Source organism: Microtus ochrogaster, chromosome 1, assembly GCF_000317375.1.
Source record: "Microtus ochrogaster isolate Prairie Vole_2 chromosome 1, MicOch1.0, whole genome shotgun sequence".
Classification (NCBI taxonomy): Eukaryota; Metazoa; Chordata; class Mammalia; order Rodentia; family Cricetidae; genus Microtus; species Microtus ochrogaster.
Window position 1 is genome coordinate 125,797,141 of NC_022009.1, and position 20,202 is coordinate 125,817,342.

General features: G+C 42.4%; 1 protein-coding gene across 4 annotated transcripts in view; it reads left to right on the forward strand.

The window, feature by feature from the left end:
* Sh3d19 (SH3 domain containing 19) overlaps positions 1–20,202 on the forward strand; it is a 136,747-nt gene that overhangs the window by 50,939 nt on the left and 65,606 nt on the right. For 3 of the 4 annotated variants that reach the window (XM_026786797.1, XM_013348806.2, XM_026786823.1), the window contains exon 2: positions 10,205–10,244. In XM_026786797.1, the coding sequence (XP_026642598.1) occupies positions 10,205–10,244 (40 nt within the window). Of the gene's footprint in view, positions 1–8,455; positions 8,518–10,204; positions 10,245–20,202 lie in introns of those variants that run through there. The other variant, XM_026786853.1, reaches the window with a different exon arrangement.

A 20,202-nucleotide genomic window follows, 5' to 3' on the forward strand; every position in this document is an offset into this window, starting at 1 on the left:
GGTGAACTCAGCTTCTCCACAGGGTCCAGGTGAACTCAGCTTCTCCACAGGGTCCTGGTGAACTCAGCTTCTCCACAAGTGAAGGTTTCTCTCTGCTACACTGGTCCCTAATGTTTACTCAGTTTTTAGAGTCTGCTGTGCAGGAGGAAAGCTCTGATGTTAACAAGATCTTTTAATGCTCAAAACTAGGACTAGGAGATGGAAAAATGTTTTTTTTTTTTTTTTTGGTCTTTAAAGGAATTTAAAGACTTCATCCTTTTTTTAACCTTAACGGCTGAAAAGGCAACATGTGGCTAGTGATGTTATCTCTCCTTTTTGCACCTGAAATAACAATCTTAATTTTTGTTTCCTGAGTTTTCATGAACAAAATCTGTATTGTTCTGACATATAATGGGAGATTCTAGTAATTTCACAAAGAGATAAAATTATTATACTTAATATATTTAGTTCCTTTCTCTGTGTCACTACAAGCCTACTCAGGAAAATGGTTTGGAACTCTTGAGGATTTAAAACATAATTTTGAGCTAGGTTTGGTGGCTCATCCCTTTAATCCCAGCACCCGGAAGGTAGAGGCAGGCAGATCTCTATGAGTTTGAGGCCAACCTGGTCTACATAGTTCTAGGGTAGCCAGGGCTACATAATAAGACCTTGTCTCCAAATAGCAAATTAATAACAATAATAGCTTTTTTAGACCAAAGTATGTTATGCCACATGAAATACATTTTGGGAGCACAATTAACATATGCTAATTAAGCATATAAGCACTTGAGAGCTGAGGCAGGGGAATCGTAAGTTCCAGGCCAGCCAGTGCTACATATCAAAGTTCATCTCAAACAACAGTAAAATCTCTTACACACGCACACACACCACAGTAACTAAGTAAACGCAACAAAAAATGTGGTAAGAAGTTTGAAAGAAAGTGATCAATGAGGTAAGAGAATCATTAAAAAGCTTGAGTGAGCAGCGAGGAGAATTGATGATCTCCATGGAGCCCTGTCACTGAGCCAGCTCCCATTACGGCCCCCTTCCTGCTAGTAGCCCTGATGAAATGTCCATCTCCCTAAAGTCCCTGCCAGACTCACTGTGGGCCAAAAGGAGAAGTTCAGGGGACTCGGATTCCTTGAAATGACCGACATAAAAAAGTTCAGATTATAAATAGCCTGATATAGTAGCCAACTGAATTCAATAATCAAAACAAGCCAGCGGAAACACTTCTAAAGAGTTATTTAAAAAGAGGCAGCCTGCCGCCGAGTAGCCAGCTCCTTTTCCAGGGCTGCAGTTTTGTCTCCCATATTTGGTTTGTTTTCCCGGGTGCCGCTCTGAGGCATGAGGCTAGAAAAAGTGGACCTCTTTAGAACAGTACTTTTTAAAACCATGGTTACGTTCGTGAAGAGCAAAAGATGACGTGGGCCTTCTTAGATGTTATTTTCAACAGTATCAGATTTATCTGTGAGATAATAAATATCTGTACGGCATACAGGATGCGGGGCAGAAAAGGAAAGGGGGGCACTGGGCAGTCCCATTATTGCAGACATTTGCAGCTCTGGCTGTGTGAGGACCTAAGACTGTCCTGTCTTTCATCAAATACAATGCTCAGTATAAATGGGAAAGACCTGAGCCAAAAACCATACAGAGTAATACATATATCCATACTGCTGGGAGCTAAGTATTGGGTAAGTTGGATGGAGTGTGGCTTTCAGTTAAGGTGATTTGGGCAAAATAATGCTTACCCCTTTGACACAAAGATCCACACAAATTCCTGGAACCAGTTGTCTCATTCTATATCAAAGGAGAATTAATGTCTCTGATCAGGTGGTCATCTTATAAAGAAAATTAAATTGAATGATCCTCGCCGACCCATTATAGCTATGACTGGTAATTAAAAACAGAGGTGAGGGACTGGAGAGATGGCTCTGAGGTTAAGAACACTGGCTGCTCTTCCAGAGGTCCTGAGTTCAGTTTCCAGCAACCACATGGTGGCTCACAACCATCCATAATGAGATCTGGTGCCCTTTTTCGGCCTGTAGGCAGACATGCAGGCAGAAATCTGTATACATAATAAATAAATAACTCTTAAAAAAAAAAAAACCAGAGGTGAGAAAGAAAGCCAGATTCAGAAAGAGATTTCAGCGTTCTGCTTGTTTCATTGGAAGCATCGCCCCAGAATGGATGTCAGGGGCTGGGGTGATGCTTCCAAACATTGCTCTGTTGGGCTGGGACTATGGCTGGGGTGGATCCCCAGGACCCACATAAAAGCCCACCACAGAGGCATGAATCATCCATATTAGCAGTGCTCAGGAGGTGGAGACAGGCAGATCCTGGAGCTCATTGGCCAACCAGCCTGGCCAAATCGATGAACTCTAAATTTAGCAAGAGACCCTGAATCAAGAACAGTGAAAACAATATAGCAAGCAACACACACACACACACACAGTAACAACAGTAGACTTTTTTCTAGATACTAAGCTAAGCATTTATAGCCTTTAGTTAGTTCATGTGTCCTTACAGAAATTCTGTGAAGTAACCTCTCACCTTTTACAGCTGAGAAAACTGGCTGAGCATAAATAACTCGTAGAATCATTACATGAGTGGATACAGCTAGTTCACTATGGCCCTCTGACATGATGTTGGCCGATGCTTATGAGGTCTTAAAAGCATAGATAGCGTGTGAAGGGTGTCCCTGTTATCTCAGTCTTCTAGGGCTTTATGGCATGCCATGATTTGTAGTTTTGCTGAGACCTAGATTTCTCTGGCAAGCAATACGGCAGAATTGAAAAAGCCAGAACCAGAAAACCCAGTCGGTACACAACACCCTGAGGAGAGGAGAGCTGATAAGAACCTGGAAGGGAGTAGAAACACTGGGCGAGGCAGAAGCAGACAGATCGCTCCAGCTGCTGCTGTTTAGTCACAAATCCTATTTTGAAAACTGAACTTCCCTTCCATACTCATTTCTCCTCCTTGTGATTAAGGTGCTATGTGTTAGTGAGTTTAGGGTTTCTAATTAGATTTAGAAAAGGAGCAGAGATCATGTAAAATGCTCTGTCATGTGCCTAAATTTCTCCTGTCATAGCTTGGCAGAGGTTCTCGTTAATCTCCCGGCCTTTTAATGAAGAGAATGGGTCTTTCTTACCTGAGTTCAATAAGAAATAGTGGGCTGCATTGTGGGGCGGGGGGGGGCTCGATGATAGAACAGTTACTTCCTTAGTTTGAGGAAGGCCTTGGGTTTGATCCCTAACACTGCATAGAAAGAAACTAGTTATTAGAAAACCTATACTTAATAAACCATTATACCAGTCACTGTAGGAACCTTACAGACACACTAGAACAAAGCTGGGCAGCAGAGGCAGGCAGATCTCTGAGTTCATGGCCAGCCTGGTCTACACACATATGCATGGAATAGGATTCTTAAAGACAATGTATATATAGAATGCATTTCTTTTCATTACATTCATTTGATGTATGTGTGCAGGGCTGTACATGTGGACATTGGGGAACAACTTGGGAGAATTGGTTCTCTTCTGCCACCGTGGGGATCCCAGAGATGGAACTTGGGTTCTCAGGTCAAGCAAGCTCCTTGACCTGCTGAGCTTTCCCAAACACCCTAGTATGTTTTCTATTTGTTTGTTTGAAATTTTAGAAAAGCCTGTGATACTCTTTATTATATGTAAAATTCCACCCACATTCTATCTGTGTCAAATCAGCTTGCTGTCTTTTAAAGAGTCATCAAGGACTCATGAGCCCTGAATGTTTTTGTTCCGTCATGTAATGGATGGGTTCATTGTTTGATTTAAGTTGCTTATCATAAATAAAAAGCAATAATGTTGTTGGGCAAATACCAGCTTGGGTTGCTAATGATGGGGATATAATGTGTATGAAAAATGTGTCATCAGGCAGTTTCTTGGTCATGTGCACATCACAGAGTGACTGACACGGAGCCAGGCGGTGGAGATCAGTAACTAAGTGAAACCCCTTGCTTGACGCAGTCAAGAGATGCAGTAAATACAAGATGCACGAGGCTGCCACGTGCTGTATTACAGTAAATTTTTATTACAGTGAAGGGATACACTCTAAAATAGTGATTAAAAATATAGGACAATGAATATCTAAGCCAGCAACAAAGTCATGACTATGTGCCCTGCTAATTGCTTGTACTACCCTCTCATGAGTGACAGGGTTTGTTTACGCAGCATCCTATAAATGCTTTGCACTGTGACAATATGAGAGGAACTTTTAGCTCCATCAGATCATGTGGGAACCACCAATGCGTGTCGCCTGTAATTCGGTGTGGGTGTGTGGGTTCACCTGGGTCCCTGAAATGAAGACTCAGAGACACCTCAAGAATGAACTTAGCCTCTGCGGCTGCAGGGGGCTCAGTCTCCCTGAACTGAAGGGCTTTCCCTTTGCCTCTTGGCATTTTTATTTTTTCCCGTGTTTACTCTTTAGCTCGTAGATTTCTATATCTCAAGACAAAATGAATGACAATGCCAGGTGCAAATACCTGATTCATGAGGTCCCACGGTTTTCCAGGTCTCCTCTAAACCAAGTTTGCTTATGCTTTGTATCCATGGGAAACTCTCAGTCGAGATTCCCATAGGGCAACAAAAGGTACCTTTAACACAAAGAATGGATTAGGGCCTGAGCAAATGGATTAAGAGCTAGGCCAGGTATAGCCCAATGGGAGTTCATGGTGAGCAAGGGTTACTTGCTAACCCTCAGGCACCAGGCCAACATGAATTTCTGCCACAAGGCATATATGTGGTCTGTTACAATCTTACATAGCACATGGCTAAGCCTTTTTCAGATATGTGTGCCCTTCCATTAATACTAAATGATTAAAGGATTTGTATGGGATCGGTCTATCTTTTTGAAATAACAGAATAAACTGGATGTGCAGACAAGTGCATGTCTAGGAAGACTGAGCTATCATTTGAGACCAGTGTAGGCACCATAGTAAGACTGGGCATGGTTGAACTTGGGAGGCAGAGACAAGCAGATTTCTGAGTTCTTGGCTAGTCTGGTCTATATAGAGAGTTACAAACTAGCCAAAACTGTATAATGAGACCGTGTCTCAAAATACACACACACACGTGCGCGCATGTACATACACATGCACTCGTGCACACATTTCAGGGCTGGTGAGATGCTTGCTCTAAAAGCCCCATGACCTGGATTCAGTCGCCAGCTCCCAACACAGAAGAAGAGAATCAACTTCTAAACACCGTCCTCTGACATCCACACATGTGCCATGGCGTATATGTGCCCCCCCATACACAGACAGACACACAAATACCAGACACACACACACAAATAATAAAATTTAAACCAGTGGTTCTCAACCTTCCTGATGCTGGGACCCTTTAGTATAGTTCTTCATGTTGTCATGTTGTGGTAACCCCAACCATAAAATTATTTTCATTGCTACTTCAGTCTTGCCACTGTTATAAATCAAAATGTAAGTGTGTGTGTTTTTTCAATGGTCTTAGGTGACCCCTGTGAAAGGGCCAATCAACCCCCAGAGGGTAGCAACCCACAGGTTGAGAACCATGGAACCAAACATATACAAACACCTGTGTTAGAGCTTGGTTACATGCTTAGGAGTATTGATACAGAATCTCTTAAAGCTTTTTTTCCCATCATAGATGTTAGGTCTCTTAGACGAGCCTCTCCATCAATGTAAATAATTCCAATCAGACCAAATTAAGCCGAATTAAAAGATGCCCATGTTTAATAAAAGGCCTTACTCCTGGGTGACCCCAGGGAAACATGGAGAGGGGAAGACCACATGAAACCTGGAGGGTTCATTCTCTGGGGGGCAGTTTAAATAGCCTGTGGGAGTTGTTCCAACCTTCCCCTGAGGAGGGGTCACCATTTGACGGGCTTTCTCAAAGGTAGGGTTTGGACTAAGGCAGCTTCCCAGGGGAAGGGGCTTATGCCAGGAGCTGGGGTAAAGCCTCAGGCAAACAATCCAGACTTTTTGTATAAATGGGTGTTAGGGAGCTGAGGTGATGCTTCTGACCAAACAATAGAGACATTTTGACACTCGAGTGTGAGGTGTGGAAGAGATTCTCTTTGCACTGCTTCCCACTCTGCTGTGAGTTTATCCTGTGTTCTTTCTGGGGATTGATTCTTGCCCCTCATTTCAAGGAACAATGTAAGACCTTTCTGACTTCAGCTACAAATGTAAGCTAGTCTCTACTCAATGAGGTTTGATTTTTTTCTCTCCAGTTCAGTGGTCAAAGCCAAATCATCAAAGCCTGAATATCTTGCAACAGATTCTGGCATGTTCTACATTGCCCATTCCTCTGAAGTTTTAACCGAAGCAAAAGATTACGTTCTTGTCATCTTCATTTCAAAGTGTTTGTCATCTTAGATTCAGTCACCCTGAATGGTGGGGTCTGCGTGGTTGTTCCCCTAAAGCTGCCCTTGTCAGAGGAGTCCCAAGTGGTGTACCATCTAAACACATAAACGCTGGATCATACGTGCTGGTAGTTTAGATGAGAGTGGCCCCCATGGGCACATATATTTGAATCCTTGGCCCCCAGTTGATGGGACTCAAAAGCCCACACCACTCCCAGTTGGCTCGCTTTGCCTCCTACTTGTGGGTCAGGACGTAGGCTCTCAGCCGCTGCCCCAGTACTACGCCTGTCTGCTCACTGCCATGCTTTTCACCATGATGGTCGTGGATTCACCCTGTGAAACTCTACGGTCTTCTTTGAGTTGCCATAGCACAGTGTCTTATCACAGCAGTAGAGAGTAACTAAAATCCATGTACTCTGTGTCTTAAAACCAGAAGTTGTCTTGAAAGAGAAAAATGTACGCAGTCTGGAGTTCCCAGACCTAAGACAGCTTGCTACCACCCTGCATTTCTCCTGTGTACCGTGGGTTCCCCATCATACCCTCCATCTTCACATATCACAGATACATCAGAAGACGATCAGCTCTGCTTCATTTCCTTTGTTCTGTTTGTGGGATATCCTGCCATTTCAAATAGCTTTAATAACCAAGAGGTTAATAAGTAGATGAGTGGGACAGGGAATATAATGTGTGTGTGTGTGTGCGTGTATGCATGTACATGCATTTGTGTGTGTGTTTGTGTGCTAGTTATACAGTATAGCTACAAAACCAGCAGGCTTAGTGTTGTTATGCACTATAGCTACAAAATACTCACACGGAGGGCACGCTTCTAGACTTTGCATGACCTAAACCATTGCAGTTTTCTTGATGCACTCTGAGGTCTAATTTTGAGGTGTATTCTAGGATATGCAATATTTGATAGATAAATACTTGGAGCTTTTTATTTTTGGTGACTCTTCAATGGAAAGTCTTTGAGCCGATAGATATTCATATCATCGCTAAATATGCATAAGTCCAGAAACCTTCCTTCTGCACATACATCCTTTTCCAATTATTTAAAATTTAGAGAGGGTTTTAAAGGAATGGAGAACATATTAAGAAGTATTTGATTTGAAATAAATGAAATTTATACACTTTAAGCACTGTGTGTGTATCCGAGATAAAATTTCCATGTTTGCCCTCAGTCTGTTCATGTTCTTCTTAAGGTTTTATCCCACTGGTTGTTTTTTTTCACTATTGGCAAGAAAGTAGAGTCTGACTCTTCTCTCAGTGGTTTGTTTTCTTCAGTCTTGGCTTTTGGACCAAAATAATCACAATATATTTCTTGACAGTTGCACAATATTCTTCCCTGTTGTGGAAATTGCTTTGCTTAAAATAGAAGTCCATAAACTATAAGGGTATTTGAAAAGGATAAACATCAGACACAGACAAGACACACACACACACATTCCATATATTTATATGCATTCTAGCTAAAAGAGGGCATGATCACCAAATGTGCAATGAGTTTATCTGTATCCTTTGGGGGGAAAAAAGAACAAGGTGAGGATGTGTATTTCACTTTTTTCCTGTTGTTGAAAGTTGAGGGTCTGGGGATATTGTAAGCAGTGGATAATTCACTTTTATCTCTAAAACATCACCGTGTCGGTTCCTGGGAGTAACACACTATAAACACTGCATATGTATTGACATAGGAATCTGATCCCTAACACTAAGTGAACTTGTGGGAAATGTTTCAATGTCCTCCAACAGTTAATGAGGTCATTTTCTTGGATTTTATTTTACCAGTGTAACACTGTGGGAAGGAAGGCGTTTGTGCTTTCTTAGAGCAGAAAGTACCAAAATGACCGTAGGATTTCCTGTTTGAACCAAGAATGGAGGAGAGATGCGAGCCATCCACTTCCTGAGTGGCCGCACTCCAGATGTGCAGACTGGTCATAGCACATCTGCCAATCAGAATGGGCCCTGCAGGGAAACCCTTGGCTGCTGAGGCTTGTTTACATCCTCGTGACTCTGTTTCTCCCTCCTCTTGTGTGTTGTGCCACGGGGAAGATTAGTGAGGGATCATGCTAGCACACGCCTAGATAAACAAACTGCCTGAAACCAGGATCACCACTGGAGCAGCAACACCCAGGCAGAGTTTTATCTCCTTGCTAGCCACAGGTAAGAGCTGCTGCTTTAAGAGAATAACTGCTCCTGTCAAGTCTCTGGCTTTACTTTTGTTAACCAAAACAAGCAAGCTAAAATATACCACGCATTACTATGACTTTAATACCCAACAAGTGGGAAGTCTGCTGTTGTTTTTGTTTAAGGGAGGGGTAGAATGAGGACTTTAAGACTGTTCTTAAAGGCAAAGTCACATTCAGTGTGTAGAAATTAGAACCAGAAACATGAGCAATTGTATACCTAAAGGGCAGGGCATCTAAACACACATGTCTGACCACAAATCTACTTCCTACTCGTTCAGAAAACGGTGTCTTAGTGTATACTAATTCTTGGTCTCAAAAAGGCATTTCTTGGGTGGGTGACGTGACTCAGTGGGTAAAAGTGCTGCAGCCAGTGAGAGTTTTGGTCATGCAAGACTGCTGGCTGAGTCTGGTCCCTGAAACCAACAGTGGAAGGAGAGAACTGACAGCTGTTGCACACACACACACACACACACACACACACACACACACACGTGAATAAACAAATAGAACATTTCTTTTTTATTATAAACTCAGTGCAGAAAGACTGAATATTCATGTACCATAGTGTGTCTTATTCCTTTCCACCTCTTTCTTCTTAGGGTACAGTCTTATCATTCAATGAAATTCTGAAATTGGGTGTAGTGGTTATTGTCTAATCTTTGCTTTATGTTTAAATTACTTGTTCCTTGTTGGCATTGATTCAGAAGATATTACAGAAAAGTGTGCTTTGGTAGTATTCCCTTAGGGTTCCTTTTACGGTCGTGTGGGACTATGTTGTGGCTTTCTTATTTCTTTCAGTGTTGAATTGTGTATAACACTGAGGCTTTCGTCAGTCTCCTTTGTTATTTTGAAGCATTTACCAAAGAACAGTTGTTATTTGGACTCAAATGAGCAACTTGGGTGTTTTGTGGCCCTCGTTCATAGGATGGTTTTCGGGTTAATTCATGGTATTTTTGTAACAGTCTAGAAAATCACTTTTGAGCAAGTTAGGCCCCTGAACTCTAACACACAGCTGCCTTTCTCACCCGGAGCAGAGCTGACATCTTAGGGCGTTACCCTGTCCCTAACAGCATCCCTGCTCTCTCGTCCTGAAAGCTCCTTCCTTCTCTGTTGTGACAACTGGAATATTTTGTGTGTACCACGTCATAGCTAATTATCCACAGAGCATTCTTGAGTGTTCTGGATAGGAGAGAGTTAAGGCTGTATTTGTGTATTTGCAGATGTTGCCAGCTGCTCATTTTGCCCCCTCCCGTTCTGTTAGGAGCCCCTGCCAACCATGATTCATGGAATGATTTTTTGGAGCTGAGTAATCTGTGGCTTTTCTGTTTCCTTACTTTCTCCAGCTAAGTCTTTTTTAGTTTCAGCAAAGTCTTTAACAGAGCAAAGATCTTGTAAGCCTTAAAACTGAAACGTGGTGATGGTAATATTTTCCGAACAGATAATTTTAACAAACCACCAAAAGGTTTTATGTGTCCTATGTTGCCTGCTTTTGACGTCCGTGTCAGGCAGATCCTCTCCACTCCAACGAAGAGCACTGGAAAACACACAGCTTCCCTGACCAGTGCTTTGTGAGGCCCAGTGGTGTGGCCGCTGGGATATTCAGCTCCTTCCCTGTGACTGTAACGCCTGTGCTGACTTGTGACTGTCTCCTTTCTTTGCAGATCGTAACGAGCGACATAAGCCAGAACATCGTTCTTCAAGGTATGAGTTTATAGTGTTTAATGACTCTGTTTAAAGTCCCTTCTTTGAAAAACTATTTGGAAGCAATGAAGCTGTCCTTTTTAGGGTGACTGTTATATTGAACCCAGTTATGGCAGTCAGAGAGAAACTTCACAAGAAAAATGTCCTTCCTTCTCTGAGCAAAACCCTGTGAAGTCACCAAGTTGTGGACAGTGTTTTACCCTGAGGATTCCTTTCGGGGACAGATACAGCTCCATAAAACATTCTCATTCTCTTCCTTTTATTACTCAATTCCCTCTCTTCCTTCTAACCAATGTTTTAAAATGCACATTGCTGTTTTCCTAGTTAAAACGTCAACACAGACTCAACATAGGAACTCAGAAAATACTTTTTAAATGTCATCGTTGTGTGCGTATGTCAGTGTGTATGCCTAGGGTTGGGGTACATGCTGAAGCATGCATGGGTTAGGGGACAACTTTAGAAAGTCATTCTCTCCTTCCACCATTATATGGGGGTCACAGGATCGAAGTCAGGTTGTCAGGATTCTATGGCAAGTATCTTTACCTGCTGAGCCATTTTGCCCCAGAAAATTTTGGGTTTGTTTTTGTTTGAGTCAGGGTTTTTCTCTGTAGTCCTGGCTCTCCTAGAACTTGATATATAGACCAGGCTGGCCTTGAACTCACAGGAATCTGTCTGCTTCTGCCCCACTAGTGCTGGGGTTAAAGCTGTGCACCACCATGCCTGAAACTTTTTTATAATTACAAAGCATTAAAAAACGAACAAACAAAAACCAACCTTCACCAGCACCAAATAATATTTCTAAAAATCTTCTCAAACTTGAAAAGATAGAATTTGACTTTTTCCTCTTTCTTCTTAAGTAAGACTGGCAGGTTATTCTAGATGTTTTAAATCAATTTCAAGAAAACTATAATTTTTCTACTATTACTTTCTCATTATTCTATACTTCACTCCTCTTTACATTTTATTTTGTGGAAATTGATAAATTAGTATTAATACATTTATTACATTTATACTGGTAAACTATACCCTAATGCTGTTCCAAAGGGGTCAAATCCTAACTTGTACTGAGTTCAGTGAATCAAAATATAAAATTATCTGAAAGAACATAGCCGAGTGTCTGTAATATTGACCTTTCTTCAGGTATAATGAATACATTATAATAATTCACTCTTTATGTATGGCTGGTTCTGAGTCTTGACAGACATAAAAATCATTACTATATTATATATTTGTGTGAATATACTACATATGTGTTGGGTGGGTGTGTATATGGATGTGCATGTATATATAATGAGTGTATATATAATATATGTGGGTGTGCTTGTGTATGTGTGTGCATGTATGTAGTGGGTGTGCCTGTGTGTATACATATGTGTGTGCATGTGGCTGGTATGTATATGGTAGGTATGTTTGTGTGGGCATGAATGTGTATATAAATATATGTGTATATACCTGTGGTGGATGTGCATATGTGTATATGTGGTGGGTGTACCAATGTGTATATATATATATGTGTGTGTGTGTGTGTGTGAGTGTGTGTGTGTGCGTGTGCATGTGCATGTGGCTGGTATGTATATGGTAGGTATATGGGGGCATGCATGTATGTATAAATACATGTGTATATACCTATGGTGGGTGTGCATGTGAGTATGTGTTGGGTGTGCCTGTGTGTATGCATGTGTATGTGCGTGTGTGTGTGTGTGTACATGTGACTGGTGTGTATATGGTGGATACACATGTGTTTGTGTGTGTGTGTGTATGCGTGTGTGTGTGTGTGCATCATGTGGGTATGCGTGTCATGGCCTGGGTATGGCAATCAGAGTACAACTCTGCAGGCGTTTGTTCTCTCCTACCGTGTTCTTCTTTGGGTCACACTCAGGCTGTCAGGTGTAGTGGCAAGCGCTTTACCTGCTGGGACATCTTAATATTCCTGTAAGCCTGATTTTATTTTTTTATTCTTTTTCAAATACAAATTAAAAAAAAGAAGAAGAAAAGCAATGTAAGAGAACTTTGAGAGCATACTTTATCTATAGATGATTTGTTAAGTCTGGTTATTGCATGGCACAGTCCTTGCGGGGTCAAAAGAAAAGCTTTGGGAGTCAGTTCTTCCCTTCCTCTGTGGGCTCCTGGTGACTCAGTTCATCAGGCTTGGCCGCAAGCGCCTTTGCTTGCGAAGTCATCTCATTGGCCCATGAGGCCACAAAGCTGGAAGGGAAATTTTTAAAAATAGTTAGGATAGTACAGACAAGAATTGGCACACTGAAGGCTGAGATGAATTGAGCAGTATAAATTTTAATACAGATCCTTACTCTGAAACATAAGTGACATAAAAGACAGGAGGAGGTAGGATGTTAATGATAGGAGGAGCAGTATATTTTAAAAAGTGTGAAAATTTAGCTCTTCATAGATTTACCATGAGTGGAAACCTTGGAGCTGGCTTCCACGCTCCCCAAAGATCTGTACTGTTGAATTATATGGAAGGAGAAGAGGCTTAGTGCCATGGGTTCACAGACCTATAAAAAAGAGTGGATACATTGATATCAGAGGGGCAGCTTAAAACACGAAGTAGGATCTCACGCCCGGTCCCAGAGAGCTTACTCAGGCAATCTGGAGTGGGCCCTTGAAGACTATGTATTAATTAAGGCCTCTGGCATTTCTGGTGCCTAGCCACGCTGGGACTCTCTGGTCCTAGACGCAGCAGCTGACTTGAGACAGGAGGAGGGGAAACACAGCTAAATCATGGGAAGACTGGGGCAGTGTAACCAATGTAGGTGTTTAGGAAAGAAATGGTATCTGACTTCAAAAACCTGGAGACTGACATATAAAAGGAGACCAGAATTGTTTTTCATAGTTACTGTCCCCTACATGAGCATAGTCCTGAAGGTTGGAGATATCACTGATTTCAGGTCTGGGAAGAAGTGTACGAAGTGAGTCTTGACTCCCAGTAGAAATGAAAAGCCCAGCTGAAGGAGTCTTGGACAAATACACATGCTAGGGGCTTTGGGGAGATGGCTCTATCAGTGGAGTGCTTGCTACACAAACACGTGGACCTGAGTTGGATTTCCAGCACCTGTCTTAAAAACAAACAAACAACTAAAATCCAGGGATGGCCACACGGGCCTGTAATCACTGGGAAAGTGAAGGCAGGAGGGCCCCTAGGCTTGCTGACCAGACAGCTTATCCATTCAGTGAGCTCCAGGGTCAGTGAGAGACCCTGCCTCAAAACATAAGATGGGAACAATCATTAAAGACACACACACACACACACACACACACACACACACAGTAGGTTTAGGAGGATAGTCAAACAAATTCAGGATGATTTGAGTATTTAAAAAAATAAGATAATAGATTTTAAATATATATATTTGTATATATTTTACATATTTATACATATGAATATATTTGCAACATTATGTAACCCTGGCTGGTCTAAACTCACAGGGATACTCCTGCCTCTGCCTCTGAATGCTGGGATTAAAAGCATGTACCAGCCTGACTGAATTAAAATATACTGAAAATTTTTAAATCCATGTCAAAGGAATGATAGTGTTGTGAAACCCTCACTGTGCAGTTTTCCGAGCCATTGATGACTGGGGCAAGGATCATGGGTGACCTTTAACACTTCTCCAGAGTTGTTGGGAGGCTGATGTTTGTTTTTTTTTGTTTTGTTTTGTTTTGTTTTGTTTTTGGTTTTTCGAGACAGGGTTTCTCTGTGGCTTTGGAGCCTGTCCTGGAACTAGCTTTTGTAGACCAGGCTGGTCTCGAACTCACAGAGATCCACCTGCCTCTGCCTCCCGAGTGCTGGGATTAAAGGCGTGTGCCACCAATGCCCGGCGAGGCTGATGTTTGTATGACCTTAAAAGGTCACCCTATAGCAGAGTTTTCAGCCGCACAAAGGGAAGTTACTACCTTCATCAAGGGGTCACCTTACGTGTCATCACCAGCAAGAGCCTGGCAGTGTCTCCAGTTGGTGCAGTCAGCTGCACACACTGTGCTTAGGAGACAGGGAGAGGGCTCTCCTTTTTGTCTACTTTTGAGTAGAGTGTCTCAAAAGACACAGAGGCTGGGTCGAAGTTTTACACTGAAAAAAAAAAGCTAAAAGAGCCAGACACCTGTAATCTCAGTTCTCAGGAAGCAGAGACAACAGCATTCTGAGTTCCAAGCCAGCCTAATGCATGCACGCATACATACATACATACATGCATACGATTAAAAGAGACATTAGTGGGTAAATATGGTATGTACATCTGATTTTTAAAAACTGAGATGGAAAATACCCTCCCCACCACACACACAACACACAAAAAGAGAAAAGAAACAAACTCAAAACACCTCTAATTTTAAAGAAAGAAACTGAAGGAGAAGCAACTAGGGAAGCTTCAATGGGGGCTTTATTCGTAAACATTGCTTGTTTAGGTAGAGATAAGACTGTCATTCTCGGTAGACAGCTGCCAGAGTATTGGGGTGACATGTTTTATGTTTACAGTCTATTCTCGAATGATTCATGGGAGCAAAACAAGGGCAGATGAAGAGGCAGATGTATCAGAGGAGAATATTAGTGATTTGTGCATAGAAGAAAGGCATATGCCTGAGAATTTTATTGTTTCTTCAGTCTATTTATAGACATGAACATTTGTCATGCATGTATTTAGGCAGTACAGTGCATGTGTGAACATCCGGACAGAGGTCAGCCTCAGGCATTGTTCCTTGGTGCTGTCCACCATTTCTTTTTTAAGACCTTCTTGTAGGGCACCTGCCGCTCACCCCTTAGCCTAGGCTGACTGACCAGCAAGCCCCAGGGATTCACTGGCTCTGCACCCCAGCCCCAGGCCTTACTGACACACCTGGTTTTGGATGTTGGGGTTTGAACTCAGGTCCTAATGCTTGCATAGCAACAGTTTACCCACTGAGGTGTCTCCAAGCCCTGACTGGGAAATTTCAGAGTAGAAAGTCGCAGCGACAAGAACTGCCCGAGTGTTCGCAGAAGTCCCAGGAGGCGAATGTGCCTCTGAGGACAGAGCTTTAAGGAGAGAGGATCTCTACACAATATGAGGAAGAATTTGCTGTCAGCGCTGATCAAAGAGACACTGTTCTGTGAGCAGATACTGTGAAGGGAAGCTAACATAGCAGGCGCTAGGGAGAAAATAGAAAAAGATTCCTATGTGACTAAGTTATTCTTTGAGTTGCTTCAGCCCCTCGCTTGCTTAGTAACCCATAAATATTTGCTTGAGGGAGCCCTGTTCTGGCTGCTCAGTTTGGAGCTGGATTCAAAGGAAGGGAGTGGCAGAAGATGAAGATGGCAGGATCATGGATCTGACTGCTCAGGATCAAAACCGGCCACTTGGGTTCGTTCAGAGCAGCCAACCACATTGAATAAGACAGGGACTAAGGTGGGGGAAAGCACCAACTCGAGTTGGAGAAGCATGACTCTTGGATTCATCTGTTCACTGTAACCCCTCCATCTGCTTCTTAGGGTACACTCAGCCTCTTTCTAGCTTTTTCGAGATAGGCTTTCTTATTTTTAAACAGCCTCTTGAACTCACTCCGTAAGTCCAGGCTGACCTTCAGTTTGAGATTCTCCTGCCTCAGTCTCTCTTCCACACTTAGCTTCTTTGATGGACCCTTAGATGTTGCTGCTAATGTCTCAAATGTTCCTATGCATGGCTATTTAAAGTGGAGTGTTTGGCCCATCCACTGTGCTGCCATCTGCACAAGGAGCCAGTGCCAGCTTTAGTTCACTGACAGTCAGCATTATCTCCATCACGCTGGGCATCTCTTTCTCCGGGGCTTTGATGGCAAAAGCTTGGAGAAAGCCATTGATCATCTGGTGATTTCTGAAAAGCATGGGATCCCTGGGGCTTCAGGCCTTCATCCACTTCCTCCAAGGTAGCATTGCCATCGACGGGATGGGTTCCACAGGGTCACTCTTCCTCCGTTAGAGCAGAAACCAGGTCAGCTCAGAACTGGACCCCGAAGCGCAGTAGGAGCCTAGAGGTTCTGCCACCCCTGAGAGATGAGAGTAAAACAGGAGGGACCTGGAAGACGCTCTTCTCAATCCTTCCTTTTCCAGGAAGATTCAAGGTTTGCAGACTGGACTTCTTTGTTCTCTTTTCACACTTAAAAAAAACAAACAAAAACAAAAACAAAAAACAAAATCCCAGTGTGTAGAACAGAGTCTCCTTTCATCTTTTTCACCCCAGGCTTTGCTGCTGCCTGCTAAAACGTACTAGCCGTGTAAGTGCTAGGTTTTATTAGATGAAGATGGTGGGTGTTCTAGTTTCTGTTGCAGATGAACACACTGGAAAAAAGTAACCTAGGGAAGAAAGGGCTTATTTGATTTATAGTCACAGATTACAGCCCATTGTTTCTCTCATCCGGCCTGCTCCTATCCTGTGTAGTTCAGGACTCCCTGCCCAGGGAATGGTGCCTCCCAAATGGGCTGGGTCTTTCCTACATCAATTAACAATCAAGACAATCCCCTAAGTAGTCCTACGTCAATTAGCAATCAAGACAGCCAACTAGGAACAATCCCTCCATTGAGGCTGTCTTCCCAAGCGAATCAGTTAATTTCCCGCCGATGTGATAAAATACCATGACCAAGGCAACTTAGAGAAGGAAGTGTATTTTGCTTAAAGTGCTAGATGGTTAGGGTCTATAACGGTGGAGACATTCTGGCAGAAGATGGCAGGCATGGTGTCAGGACAGAAGCTAAGGCCTCACATCTTGAACTGCAAACAAAGCAGAGAGAGTGAACTGGAGGTAGCATGAGGCTTTGCATCTCAAAGCCCGCCTCCCGTGACATACTTCCTCCAGCAAGGCTAGACTGCCTAAATCTTCTCTAAAGAGTGCCACGGATTGGGCACCAAGTGTTCAGATGCCTGAGACCGTGGGGGACATTTTCATTCAGACTACCATACCAGGCGATTCTAGGCTAACAAGTTGACACTATAAGCTAACCGTCACAGACTTCCAAGTTAGGAGAATGCAAAAGATCCTTTTTCCCTTCACTCTGTGTGCTTTGCCTATCAGAAGGAAGCTATGCCATTTGCCTTCTGGGAATGTACATTAGGTGGCTTTTTTGTTTCTTAGTATTCTGTCAGCCAGTGGTTCTCAACCTTCCCCGTGCTGTGACCCTTGAATACACACAGTTCCTTGATAGCTGAAGATACAGAATAATCCCACACTAGTCCAGAATTATGTATAATAAAGGGTTATTTATTTAGGGGAGACTCACAGATCACTGTCCTAGATCACAGTCCTCTGCACGAACAGGGAACAGGAACAGAGTCTAGCAGCTGGAAGTGAGAGCCAGAAGCAAGAGAGAGGGAGCACAGGCTTTACAGCTGCATTTACAGTATAAGAGGCCACGCCCAAGTGGGCTGCTATCTTAAATGCTATTGGCTGAAGGACCAGAAGGAGCTCCCACATCACCGTATCTTAAAGGCTATTGGCTGAAGGAGCTCTCACAACAGTTCCTCATGTTGTGGCAAACCCCCCCCACATATAATTACTTTTTGCTATTTCATAACTGTAATATTGCCAGTTATGAATTGTAATGTAAATATGTAATAGGCAGGATATCTGATATGCAACTTAATAGCATTAAGTTCTATTCTGTACGTTCCCACTGTCAATTCTTCATTCTGTGTCCACGGAAAAAAGACATACATTCTCCTTTTCTGGTTCTTCTAAGTAGGTATGATTCAAGGGACATGGGGTAAAACTGAAAGGTTTTGACAGGGTAAGAAACAAAGAAGTGGATAGTTACACAGTCATGCCTGATTATGAGTTTAGGGGTCTGCTTATGTCATTTTTGTATGTATGGTTCATAATACCTTTAAGTACTAGACAGGTTCCTATTACCACTATCATGGCTATTGATCCTAATCCTAAAATCCCTTTAAGGACAACTCTGATACCAGATAATATCTGAGAAAGTGCAGCTGGGACATTGGGTGACGGTACAGTAATCACTCCCGGGTTTTAAGGGTGTGACGCGGACAGGAGTCATATTAGCAGATCAGCATGGTAAAGGCTCCACTGAGTGAGGCTTAAGATGGCAAACCTCAGTGACCTAGTTAATCAGAGCATCCTCACCCAGCCAGGCATCACTGAGAGAAACAAAGGCACCCTGCAAAGGGTTAACACCCTCGTAATTACTTTTGTGGTTTTAGTAAACTAAGGTTCTCTGTTGATGGAGAAGAATGAAGCACTTTCCTCAGGCAGAGCTTTCTTCTATTCCGGAGCCATAAATCCAGGGTTTTATTCTTGCAAGTTTTAGTGCAGTGTGAATTGTTTGTAGCACCACAGCCAGCTGCCAAGGCTTATGGCCCATCTGGGTTTTTAGCAGCACTTTGCCCTTGGGGTGGAGAGGGTGGAACACAGACCTAGAGAAAGTAGGCTGATGCGGTGGCTGATATCTGGCCCTATTCCAGTACATACTGCTTAATCCTGGCTTTATTTTCTCTTTTAAATTGTGGGATACCCGTCTTAGAGTCTAGTCTGTGAGCCTCCCAAAGAATTTCAAGAGGGGATCTTAATTTGGGTGCTGGAGAGATGACTCAGTGCTTTAAGAACTTCCTGCTCTTTCAGAGAATGTTTGTGTTTTCCGGCCCCTCACAAGTGCTTGTAATTCCAGCTCCAGATGATCTGGCGCCCTCTTCTGTCTTCTACAGGCACTTGCACTCACGTGCACATACCCACACATAAAACTTTCAAATAATTCTTTTCTTTAAGGACTTGAGTCAGTTTCAAAAGTCTATCCTAATTCAAAGTAAGGCAATAGGTAAGACTTTATCCAGTTTTAGATGGATCGCCAGTATTTTATAAGGTTAAGGTTCCTCTCTTCTCAACCCCCTCCATGGACCAGGGTCTTCACAACAAATCTAATTCTAAGTTGTTTACAAACTTTGCTCACCTTTTAGGTATCCAGAAACAAGAGCCAATCCATTGTCACTTTGAATAGAGCAGTCCACGCCCAGGATTGATCTTTGAGCAAACTTAATCATCTCTATTATTCTCTTAATCCTAGTAGAGCATGTTTCTGCCAGCATAGGAAAACATTCACAAATACTAATGAGAGCATTCTTTCAATACATATAAAGGACTCTATAAAAATCTAAGCGAGAGTTCTAGTACACATCAAATTAAATTATTTAAATTTGTAACTTTCTCCTCCAGACACAGCTATTAATAACATCTAGGAAAAAAACGCTGTGAAATAGTGTTGAAGAAACTAATTAGGTGGAAGTAAGAACTAAAGATAATAAAGAATGTTAAGTCCTGTGGCAATGATTGCCATGAATAGAAGATTAGAAGAACTCTTTTACCAACCCCACGAGCCTTTAAATCACAGATCTCAGTGACTTGCAGGGACGGAATAACTAGATATTTTATCTCAAATATTTTATCTTCTATAAGAAAATAATTTACAGCAGCAAAGAAAGACACAGTGAAACAAAACCTTTAAACTTACCTTTCAAGAATTTTCACATGAATCTTGATATTCCTAAAGCCTTGTTAAAATTACCTATCATAATCTTCTTTTGGGGCCCATTCAGGAAACTGAGTGATATTTTGTTTAAAAATCACTCACCAGAAAATAAACGTCAAGTGATTCTAAGAGTGTATCATGAAGAGAAAAGGTGGCAAAGGTGTTTTGAAAGTCAAGAGGGGGAGGCAGATGGCCGTCTATGATTAAGACAGTGTTGTCAGCAGTTAGGTCACTGGGACAGAAAGGGAAGCGCTCACAGACAGGTTATTATTTCCACTATCCATGGGATGTGACAGAAGTGGCGTTACAGATCAGCAAAAGAATGAGCTGTCAACAAATGGTGCTAGAAACATTGATTATCCAGGCATTAAGCGTCCACACGAACCGCTAGGAGCTAAGCTTCTGAAGCTATCAAAATAAAGAAGCAAAACTGCAATGCTTGAACAAATGTGACTAAAGGCT